The sequence below is a fragment of the Diabrotica virgifera genome, chromosome 4 (genome assembly GCF_917563875.1).
Source record: "Diabrotica virgifera virgifera chromosome 4, PGI_DIABVI_V3a".
NCBI lineage: Eukaryota > Metazoa > Arthropoda > Insecta > Coleoptera > Chrysomelidae > Diabrotica > Diabrotica virgifera.
Window position 1 is genome coordinate 59308418 of NC_065446.1, and position 12895 is coordinate 59321312.

General features: G+C 32.8%; 1 protein-coding gene across 2 annotated transcripts in view; it reads right to left on the reverse strand.

The window, feature by feature from the left end:
* LOC114327191 (phosphate-regulating neutral endopeptidase PHEX-like) overlaps positions 1–12895 on the reverse strand; it is a 103623-nt gene that overhangs the window by 27109 nt on the left and 63619 nt on the right. The window contains exons 7-8 of one of the 2 annotated variants that reach the window (XM_028275720.2): positions 11575–11798; positions 2100–2555 (exon numbers count right to left, since the gene is read on the reverse strand). In XM_028275720.2, coding sequence (XP_028131521.1) covers positions 2100–2555; positions 11575–11798 — 680 coding nt within the window. The remainder of the gene's footprint in view (positions 1–2099; positions 2556–11574; positions 11799–12895) is intronic. The other variant, XM_028275721.2, reaches the window with a different exon arrangement.

A 12895-nucleotide genomic window follows, 5' to 3' on the forward strand; every position in this document is an offset into this window, starting at 1 on the left:
ACTGTCTGTGTGCGCATGCGCGCAGTATTATGAAATTTTACACGCAATCGCGCCTAAAGAAGTATAACTTCAAAAATTTGGAACGGTCCGACCACGAAAACGTCACACATATTTTGTCCGGCAGAACTTCCAATTGATTTGTTACCCTCTCGTTAAATTCTCATGCAAAAATCAGACTGCTATTTATCACCTGTCATAATTCCTGTCATTTGACATGTTCTACGTGTTCCACTCATTAAAATGCCCATTTAGTGACAAATAGCAGTCTGATTTTTGCATTAGAGTTTAATGAAAGGGTAACAAATCAATTGGAAGTTCTGTCGGATAAAATACATGTGACGTTTTCGTGGTATGACCGTTCCAAATTTTTAACCTTCTCCACAATTAAAACTTCCCCTGTTCCAGTGTTCCCATGTATCAAAGTTTGTCCGACTAGACACCCTTAAGCTATTAACAAATTTTCAGCTTGCAATTAATCAACTGTTTTTATACGCGGGATCTAGACCTAATATATTTCAATGCGAAATTTAGATTGATATAATAGCTGCATGGTACATCATGTAACAAGGGGAATACCCGAATTGCAAACTCTCAGACTACTGGATGGGAATAGTTAATATTGATTATACTAATTGTTAATAATAGACATTTTTGAATGAAATACCAACCGCATTACTTAAAATCGCATAAAATAAATCCGCATAAAAAGAGACCTTACTTATACACATTATAATTTCGTAGGACGTTAAAAGCTTAGTACACCGGAGTACATAATAGCCCCAATACACGGAATTGCAATTTTAGTGAAATTTTTCGATTCTCCAATACTTAGTATGCAAATAATATACTTCTCATTCGTAAGATAAAGTCATTAGTTTTCGAGGTATCTGAAGTTAAAAATGAAACGGCACAGTTATTTTGATTAATGCACATTTATGTCCCTTCATTTTTAACTTCAAATATATCTCTAAAACTAACGATTTTATCGTTACGCATGAAGAGTATATTATTTACATAGACAGTATTGGAGACTAAAAGTTATGCTAAAATAGCAGTTCCGCAAGTGGCGTAGAATTTGGGAAGGGTCAACCATTCATTATCGCGTGTCGTACGCCTCTGGTAGTAGCCAGAAACGATTATTTAACGCAATTTAGTAGGGTGTACAGTACTTACACTTTCTGTCAAGTATGATAATAGTTTTAAAGTACCGGGTACAAATAGATCTTAAAGTTTTAAATAAAGAATAAATTGTTTTAAAAAATAATACTTAAAAACCATTTGACATAATTCGTGTCATACTTGGCAGAAAGTGTAGGTACTGCACATCCTAACAAATTATGTTAAATAGTCGTTTATAGCTACTATCAGAGGCGTACGACAGGGGAATGTGAATGGTTGACCCTGGCCAAATTCTACGCCACTGAAGGAACTTCTACTTTTGCATAATATTTAGATTCTCCAATAATTTCTATGTAAATGATATGCTCTTCATTTGTAACGATAAAATCATTAGTTTTAGATAATATATTATATTTGAAGTTAAAAACGAAAGCGCATAATAAATTAATCAAAGTAACTGTGCCGTTTAATTTTTAACTTCAAATATCTCGAAAACTAATGACTTTATCGTTACAAATGAAGAGTATACCATTTACACACAAAGTATTGGAGAATCTAAAAATTGTACTAAATTAGCAATTCCAACAGTGGCGTACAATTTTTGAAGGGTCAATCAATGACTTTTCTCTGTCGTACGCCTCTGGTAATAAACAGAAACATTTGTTTAACATAATAATTTAGTAGGGTGTACAGTACCTACAGTTGCTGCCAAGTATGACAAGGATGTGTCAAATGATTTTAAATTACTGGGTACAAATTAATAGTTTCTAGATTTTTAATTAAAACACCCTGTAACTCAGTAAGAAGCCACATTTTATTAAAGTGGTTTGGGTTAAATTTTAACATTTTGAGCTCAAGATTCTACAGTTAAAATATGTCCAAATTATTAATGAAACGCCAAGTATAAATCGCAAAATTATCAACAAAAAGTTTATAACCCCACGGCCCACATGTTGCTTTTTCATAAATTTTTTACTTACAGAGACGCCGGCGTTGTCTTATGTCCCACAAAGCTATATATAAACTTTCTGTAATTTTTTAACAGAGACATCAAGTTTTCTTGGAAATCGGCTCTAACTTTCATATATCTATAGTTATCCCTGGTAGCGTTTTTGTCACCGACTGTTATAAGTCCCAAATTTAATCGTTCAAGTTTCTTTCCGAATTTCTCTTTCGAGGTATCATCCAAAGTTGAATCCTCAATGGATCGTCCCAAGGCATCTTTTAGATCAGAAAATATTTTGTTTGCTTGATACACGGGAAAAAATATTTTCTTAGTAGGGTTGAGGTCGTAGACAATGTCGGACACAATGTCTGGCATTATTTCGTGTGCTAAACTCATGCAGTAGATTTCTCGGTTATCTGTTCTTCGTGAAACGACAAATACTCGGTATAATTGAAATCTCGTGAATTCTTGAAACATATTCACAAGTTTGCTAAAAAAAATGTTATGTTTAAAATTGTATCATATTAAAAACGTATTTATTAGGGGAGTCAAGAGAGAACGAAAACATGGATTGTTTTGGAATAATTCAAACAAGCGTATATTTTTTTAACACTTTTTTGTTAATTTATATACAGGTTAAAGTAAAATGTTCTCCTCATAGATTTTGCCGCTAATTATTTATTTTTTATTGTTTAAACAATAACAATTGTTTTGTATAAATAATTTTAAAAATATCGTTGATTTCATCATTTTACTTTGATCAAATATGTTTCTATTTTGTTTTTGATTAAGGAAATTGTTTATTTTACTTCTAAAGTAAAATAATTTAGTGCACTTTAAAGATTACATCTTAGTATTGTAATAAATTGTAATAAAACTGTTCAACCTTGAGTAATGTCGTCTTAAAGTGGTAGTAATTCTGTAAAGCTACGAAGTTTTCAAAATAGTTATTTTCCTAACTAGTGCGGATAGTGATACTTTCACGCACGAGACTGCCGTTGACCCGAACAACGCGATAGCGGAGTTCGGGCAAGCAGTCGAGTGCGGGGAAGACACTTTCCGCATGAGTTACGAACAATATTTTTTCTAAAGCCGTACGTTTGGAAAAAAGCCACAATAAAATAGAGTTATATTAATTTTTATTTAGAAGTGAAAATACACAAATTAATTCTTTGACAAGGTTGTCAAAACCAAACTTTCAATATAATGGGTTACCACGACGACGATATTGGTTTCCATGACGACAATTAAAACCATTGTAATTGTCTACTGATCTGACTTCTAAATATTATGTCAAAATAATTTTATTTCATCGAATTATCAGTAGTAATTGCACAAGAGCTCTAAAATTCTATATTAATTTTAGAGATCGAGTGCAATTTGTTGCGACTATTTCATGAATAAAACTGTTCAACACCAAAATTTTATTGTAATTTATTTATGTAAGTACAAATTAGTAAAATTAAACACACAGTTGTTATAAATATGAATTTGACGGTTGAAAGTCATCACTTTTATAATTTTTAAAACATTAATTGTCATTAATGTCACTGAATGTATTTTTTCGTAGCAACGAAGGGCATCTGACGTAATATACTTGACGACGGGAAATTATCAAAAATTATCGATTTAATTTAGATTTATACATACATACATACATAATCGGTTGCCTCTTTTACCATATTAGGTGTCGAGGATTCCTCCTTTATATAATACTCTCTGCAAATTTACGCCACTTCTTCCTATCTGCTGCTAAAGCTTTTGCTTCTTGCCACGATGTTCCTCTTTTCTTGAGTATTTCGTTTACACTAGTGTTCCAGCTTTTCCTTGGTCTGCCCCTCCTGCTTTTACCCACTGCTTTGGCCTCCCATGTCATTTTCACTTGTCTCTCACCACTCATTCTTATCATGTGTCCAGCCCATTTTAACTTCTTTTCTTCAACTTTTTCGTTGAGCGATTTTACCTGTAATTCATGTCTTATATCTTCGTTTCTTCTTTTGTCTAATCTTCTTGCTCCCACCACTTTTCTTAAGTATCTCATTTCTGTAGCTTGTAATCTTTTTCTTTGTCTGTCATTAAGTACCCAGTTTTCTGCCCCATATATTGTAATTGGCATATATACAGTTTTATATACTGTCATTTTGGTTTTCCTCGATATTTCTTTTTTGTTTAGGAAATTTTTATACAGTGAATAATAAGTTCTCGTAGCCAATTTTATTCTGTTTCCAATTTCATCTTCTTGTGTACCTTTGTTGTTTAACATTATTCCCAAATACTTAAAGAGGTCTACTTGCTCGATTTTTTGCCCTTCGATTTCAATATTTACAGTTGCTTCTTTGTTGGCTATTGTCATTACTTTAGTTTTCTCCATATTTATTATTAAGTTGTAGTTTTTTAGTTCTTCAGCCCAGATTCTAATGTTATCTGCGAGAGCCTTTTCAGTTCTTGCAACTAATACAATGTCATCAGCAAATGCACAGGCTTCAATTTTTATTTGTTGCAAATTTCTATACCCTATAGCGCATTTTTTAGTTTTTTTCCAACACTTTTTAATAACTTCATCCATAACGGAAATAAATAACAGTGGGCTCAACACTCCACCTTGTCTAACCCCGTCGTTATTAGAAAATTCGCCGGAGATTAAGTTACTTGTCCTGACCTGGTTTTTTGTGTTGACATACAAACTCTTTATTACACTTACAAGTTCTTCATCTACTTCCTTGTTTTTCAGGCTTTGCCATATTCCTTCTCTATTGACCATGTCAAACGCCTTTTTCATATCTAAAAACGCCAGGTACAGTGTATCGTTTTTTAACAGTGTTTTTTCAGTAATTTGCTGTAGTGTGAATATATGATCTTGTACGCTGTGTGATGGTCTAAATCCACTTTGTATATCCGCCAGTCGAGGCTCAACTATTTCTCGTAGTTTCTTTTCTAGGATAATTTCGTAGATTTTCAACGCTGAGCAGAGAAGTGATATACCCCTATAATTACTGCACTCTTTCGTGTCTCCCTTTTTGTGTATAGGCAGTATTATTGAAATGTTCCAATCTTCTGGGATTTTTTTGTTTGTCCACGCTAAATTTAGTAGGTCATGTAATTCTTGTTTACCCTGTTGTCCAAGATATTTCAATAATTCAGCATCTATTCCGTCGATCCCTGCTGCTTTACCAACTTTTAGTTTTTCTAGTGCATCTTCAACTTCTTCCATCTTTATTTTAGTTTCATAAACGTCTTCTTGCCCTCCTTCAGGTGTCTCGTCTGTTATCTGTGTGCGATTCTCTGCTGTTGTATTTTCATTGTTTAAAAGTTCCTTGAAATATTCTCTCCACCTTTCTATAATGGGCTCATCCTCAGTTATTATATTTCCGTTTCTATCTTTTATCTGCTGTAGTTTAATTTCCGTTTTACTTCTCATATTCTTTAATACTCTATAAAATAATTTTGTATTTTGGGTACTATTTTCTTCCATAGTTCTTCCAAATTCTTCCCAGGCGTTCTGCTTTTCTTGTTTTATCCTTACTTTAACTTTGTTGCGCTGTTCCTTGTATTTATTGTATGCCTCTTGATTTCTTTTTTGTATGTACATTTTCCATAGCCTTTTCTTTTCTCTGACTTCTTTTTTAATATCGTTGTTCCACCAGCTTGTCTGCTTTTTATGATTATTTCTACTGGTATACCCGCAAACTTGCCCTGCTGTTTCTAATAGTATTGCCTTAAATCTGATCCACTTTTCTTCCACATTTCTACTTTGTCTTCTCTTTTCAATCCTTGCAAACTGTTTTTCTGTTTTTTCTATATACTCATTTCTTGTTTGCAAGTTTCTCAGCTTATAGGTTCTTATTCGTCCGCTATAGTTTTTGTTTTGTATCTGTTTTCGGTCCTCGACTTTGTTGTTATTCTTGAATACTCCTTCTAGTAGATAATGGTCACTACCTATATCATAGCTTCTTTTCACTCTGACATCTTTAACTTTACTCCTTTTTTCTCGAGGAACAATTATGAAGTCTATTATTGATTTTTCATTTCGCTGGGGCATTGCTCTTGTTATCTTGTGTATTTCCTTGTGTTCAAAGAAAGTGTTGGCTATAACTAAATCATTATCTATACAAAACTCTAGCAATCTTTTCCCGTTTTTATTAATTGTGTGTTCTCCGTGCCTACCTATAGCTCCTTGCCATTTCATGTTTTCGTTTCCCACTCTAGCATTGAAGTCTCCCAATATTATGAGTGTTCCCTCATAATCTTCTACTGTCTGCTGTAGTTGTTCCCAAAATTGATTTTTATCGTTTGCTTTGTCACTTTCTCCAGGTGCGTATATTACAATCAAAGTTATAATATCGCTTTTACTACAATTCATTGATACTTTCAATAGTCTCTCATTGATGAACTCCCAATTTCTTATACTTTTTACTTTATCTTTGGGTATCAAACAGGCTACTCCTGCTCTGGCCCATTCAGTTTCCTTTACACCACTGTATATTAATAGATTTCCATCTCCTATTATTTGTGTCCCAGCTCCCTTTTTTTTTGTCTCAGTGATGGCTATTGCAGCATAGTTTGTGTTGCTAAGGGTTTCTACTAATTCTAACTCTTTTCCACTTATTCCTCTAACATTCCATGTCGCTGTTCTCCATACCACTCCTTTCTTATCTATAACTTTCAGTTCCATTTCTTTTTCCGTTTTCATTGCCGAATTTGTCATCGTTTTGTCCGCCTCTGCTTTTATTAGTTTTTTGGATTAGCTCTGTTGCTCTCTTTTTCAATTGTGCCAGTTTCCATATTCCATTTCCATATTTCATCATTTATAATGATCTTCTGGTATTTAACTTTTACAACATTACCTTTTTGCCTCTGTTCATTTGCATATTCTCTTAGTTGTTTTTGAATCTTTCTTTCTTGGATCGTATAGTCATCATCAATAAAAAGTTTTCTTCCTTTAATATGTCTTAACTTGTTCTTATTTTTCATTATGTCTGCTTTATCACCATATGTACTCAATTCTAACTTGCACATTCTCTTATTCAGTTTCGTTATCTCTTTTATCTCACACTTTGTTCCAAGAAAAGTTTGCAACTGATTCTCTATATCTTCTTTTAGCTCTATAGTATCTCCTGCAGTTTCAAATCCGGTGATAATAATGTTATTTCGACGTTCTTTCTTTTCCATAGCTTCAAGTTTATATTCTAGCACCCTGATTTTAGTTTTCATTACTTCATTTTCTCTTCTAATCTCTTTTACTTCTTCCAAACTCTGCTTCCATTCACTTGTTAAATCTTTGACAATTTTTATTAATTCTTTACGCTCAGTTCTCATTTCTTTCATTTCATTTGCTATCTCTCTCATTCCGTTGGTTACTTCTTTAACCATCCCGCTCATTTCATCCATTCCGTATTCCTCTGATACGCCTATGGAATGTGTAATCTGTGTTGCCTATCTGCTAGCGCCAACGATCATCTACAATTCAACCTTGCGGATAGATAAATCGCTACCAACAGATAAGACGCCACGTTATTTTGATTTCAGCCTACCTCGAATATTATTAGTCCTATTGTGTCACTAACACTCTCAGCACTTTGTTGTAGTATATTATTTGCTCACAGTTCATTCTTACAATTTCTAATTCTCGATATTTCCGAAATTCGGATGAAATATCAGAGCACTCAAAATTGCGTTGTTTATCAACACAGTGGCGTACCTTCTCCTAATTTAGATTTATGTAGCTTTCTATTGGTCAGAATCTCCTATGAGTGAAATAATCAGTAGTAATTGCACAAGAGCTCTAAAATTATAGAATTTTTCCCGAGTGACACTTTGACAGTTTTAATTTCACGACCCGAAGGGGAATGAAATTATGTCAAAGTGTCACGAGGGCAAAAATTCGATAATTATTTTAGAGATCGAGTGCAATTTGTTGCGATTTTTTCATGAATAAAACTGTTCAACACCAAAATTTTATTGTAATTTATTTATGTAAGTACAAATTAGTACAATTAAACACACAGTAGTTATAAATATTTGACGGTTGAAAGTCATCACTTTTATAATTTTTAAATCATTAATTGTCATTAATGTCACTGAATATATTTTTTCGTAGCAACGCAGGGCATCTGACGTAATATACTTGACGACGGGATATTATCAAAAATTATCACTTTAATTTTAATTTCTGTAGCTTTGTATTGGTCAGACTCTCCTATGAATGAAATAATCGCGCTAATTTCTTTAAAACATGAACACAATAAGATAAATTTGAAATAAATTAGTAAATAATATCTAAATATTAGTTGATTGCATGTATTATAATATATTATTATATTAATGGTATTTTACTTTACCGCACGCCTTGCGGGAAAATTTACTTAAACGCACGCCGTGCGGGAAAGTGCAACTTTTGGAAACGAAATGCGTGCGTGAAAGTAGCTCTTTTAGCACGTCCGTAGGAAAATTACATTTTTTGAGACGTCGTATCATTCAAATTCAATTGTTGAGATTTTTTTAATGAAACGTCGTTTATTAAGACGTTTGGAAGGTAAGTTGTGCAAATTTGAGAGTTTTGTGGGTAAAATTATATTAGTTACACATTTTTAAACGATTTTTAAGCAAAATTCATGTAAGTCTCAATTTTCTCCCTCACCGTAATTATGCCCATACTTATGTTCTTATTTCATGTTCAATTTGCAAAATTTCATTTGATCCACAGTTAAAGAATTATATTAAAATAACTCAGCCGTGCACTTCGCCGAACGCTAGTCTTAAGTGCGCCAATGATTGTGAGACTTTAGCGTTGTAAATAAAACATTATAGGAACTATAGATTTAATTTTAGAAAAATCTTTATATAAGTTTGTTTTGTAAAGTTTTCTGAATTTTTCAAGTCAGTTTTTTCCAAGATTTATATTTTCGTAGTTATTTAAAAAAACAACTAATCTCGCAGTTCATTTGTTTAATAAAAAATGAAGCACCTACTTCTGGAGCAGAACTTTTTGATATATTGTTTATTGAACATTTCTTAATCAAATTACAAAAAGTTCTATCTTGTTTGATTTTTTCCGAAGTCAAAATCTATACTGACTCCCCTATATTGACAATTTAAATTTAAATTTATCTAATACAATATATACTTTTGAATAAACGTATTTTTAAATCGCGGACGTACTTTGCGCGGACGTATTTTTAGTAAATTCCTTAAAAAATAAATACTAACCACCTCCACTGGCACTAGCGACCACCTCTACTGCATCTTCTTTACGTACCTTTTCCGTTTCGAACGTTGGCAATTAACATGGCTATCCTGACTTTGTTTACGGCAGATATGAATAGTTCGGCATATGACAATCCGAACCATGGCCGCGTGGTTTGGCGCCACGAGAGTCGTCTCCTCCCTGGACCCCTTCTGCTGGCTATTTTCCCTTGAATAATTAGCTCAAGTCCTCTATATTTACTGTACCTCCTAACATGACCCAAGTACTCCAACTTTCTTTTCTTTATAGTTATTACTACCTCTCTTTATCACTTCCTCGTTAGTCACGTGTATATACGTCAGTAGGTCCACATTTCCAAGGCCTCTATTTTATTCATCAATGTTGCAGTCATTGTCCACGCCTCCATTCCATGCAACAAATCAGAAAATACATAACATTTGCCAAGTCGGATTTTGGTAGGTAGGGTGAGGGTGTTAGAGGTAAACATTTGCTACATGTTAGTAAACGACGTTCCTGCTTTTTCTATTCTTATACGATCTCCCATCTTTGCTTGATCCCCACTTAGTTAAATGCTGTTCCTAAGTAAGTGACGAATCCGGTTGTTCAATTTCTTTGATTGTCTAATATCAATTGTCTTGCTCGTTGTTGGGTTTTCCTTAGTACCATCCATTTGATTTTGAGTTTTTGTGAAGTTCAGTTTGAGCCCGTATTGTGTCGTATCTCATCTCAACTGCATAAAAGGGAGTACAGAAAAATCCATCAAATATAATCGACCATTGGTCCTAGGTTTCGTAAACTTTTGCAAAATATTCAATACGATCGAAATTAACATCATAATGATGAGCGTTGGAGGAAAGTCGTATATATTATTGGTACTTCAAACTGATCGCGAACATATACAATAATGCAACCATGGGCGTACGACTACATAAATATACAAAATGTATAAAAATCAAAAGAGGAATTAGCCTGGGAGGAACTCTTTACGGCAGTTCTGGAACATGCTTTCAATAAATTGGTGTTAAACTCGCGAACTCCATACGAGTACTTCTGAAAACAGACAACTTAAAAGAGATTATAACTATGCTTACTGAGTTAGATGCCACCTGTAAGAAAGTTGGTTTGAACATAAATTTTGAAAAGACACAGTTGACAAACGACTACACGATGGACAGACAATGTCAAAAAAACCGATGTATCGTCGAGGATTTATGTCTTGATCTTCAAATAATACAGGTATACTATTTATTATCTATTTTTAAATAATGTTATCTTTTAAGTTTACAATCAATATTAACAATGTCATTATTAAATAAAAATTACATTTTTGACTAAATAATGTTTTCTTTATTAAAAATTTAATAAATAAAAATAATCTATATCCTTTTGGGATCGGTACGCACCTGAGGGACCGCAGACGTTCGGATACAATAAGCATCTCTTTGTAAAGACAATGATGACGACTTTATTAAGTAACGAGACATTTACTCAACACATACGCTACCCAGTACATTATGATATGATTGCGACTGGCTAAATAATTATAGTCTGGGCAGAATATCGGAGAACAGGCCATTTTTGGGAAAAGTTATTTACCAGCAATAGCATTGATGAGATCGAATCTTATGATTGTATATATTAATAATATAGGTATGCAAAGTACGCGGATAGTGTGCTACTTTTTTATAAACAAAATGGCGCCAGAAAATCGTGTTTTTTTCAATTTCTGCTTTATAACTCCAAAGATTTTAACTTTACACCAAAAACACTCAAATAAAAATTCACCGTAATTAAATTCTGCATAGAGACGTGTTTTTTCCGATTTACTTCGACGAAAATTTTCCCGGGGAAATGCCGGTTTTTACAACAAAGTCTTTAATTTTCAACTAAAATGTTAGATAAGTAATTGTAAAAATATATAGGGTGTCCCATTTAAAAAACAAGTTACAATCAACTTTCGGTATAACCTGAAGTAGCAAAGAGACCAAAATATTTTTATTAAATAGTTCACACTACAAAACCCCTGTATTCTAATTTTCATGATTCTTTTACTTTTAGTTGTCGAGATATTTCTAATAGGCCCTTTATCTGCCTCACCCTCTATACATTCTAAATTATAATTCGGGAGTGCTCCTAGTAGCATTTAACGTGTCTTGGTTTGTTTATTTCTACTGCATCTTGATTCTAATTTTAGTATAATTAGTTCAAAATGTAATTATTAATACAACCAATAATTGTGGTATTATAAAACATAATGTTTAAATTAGACAAGCCACAAGACAAAAGAGTTTTAGAAGGTTTTTACCTTTGATCCATGTTTTTAAATTCTGCAAAGACATCTCGAAAATACTCAGGAAAAGCTACCAGCACTTTTTCGGTTCCAGTAATTGTTTGATTATTGATTAATTTGCCAAAAAATATTTTCCAATCTATTAAACCGTATTTGTTATCTAAATCATTAATGGTTATTGACACAAAGGTTTTTTCAATCTGCTTAGTTCTTATTATCTCCTGCGGTAATTGAACTTTCTAGAAACAAAAAATAATAAAATAATATTACTACATATTTATTTGAGGAGCAGACTTTCTATATGCGTTTTGTCCATTTTTTCAAATTTCCAACCAAAGATGTCATCGCAAACTATATGTATAGAGCCACCATCTTATGACACGAAAGTCGTTTTAAATCCATTCTGTTGTCTGCAAATTAAATAAAAAAAAAACACCTTGGACTTTCTATGTGCTGTATGTCCGTTGACGGTAGACAAACTAACCGAAGTTTGTCCGTGCGCTGCGCTGTGGACTAACGGCGATTTGTTTGTCGTTGGCGATCGTTCTCGTTGCATAGTATAGTCCTTTTCATGACCATTTTTCAGTGCGCAACAGTTTTTCGATTTCTCTCTAACGCATTATGTATGTGACATATTGTATGTGACAGAAAAAAGGCGCGTCGGTGATTACAGACATTTATAACATTTCTTCTAGTTATTCTAGTTGTCGATAGATGGCACCATAATAAAAAAAGAATTATTTATTAAATAAAATAATAATATTATCAATACAATCTGTACAATTTATAAGACTATACAAATCAAAGAAAATACCATTTTATAAATGCAATAGACACAATTGATTGGTTTTTATTCCAAATTGAAAATAAAATGTGAAAACTGTCAGATTTAACTAAAATGTCGTGTTAGAATAAATATCATAAATGTGTATTATCACGGACTTACCTTTTTTTCTACAATTTGTGACGCACTGAAAAATGGTCATGAAAAGGAAAACAGTTGTAGCCCAGTCGGGATACCATTTGACCTTGCATTAGGAGCTGCCCCAAATTATATTTTTCTAATCTTTAGGAGGGGTTAATAGTAGTATAAATTTAAAATCTCCATTGAATTTGACCGTTGCGTTAGCGGCCATCTTGATTTTAAACGAGAACCGTTCTTGCTCAATATCTCCGCCATTTTCAACTTTTCGACAAAAAATATATAAACTGAAATTGTTGAAAATGAGATTTTCTATAATTTCGTTTATTATAATTTTTTTCGTGCGGTCCATATTTTCCGAGTTATGGGGAAAACAATGACAGTTAAAGCATAATTATTGATTTATTGAATTAT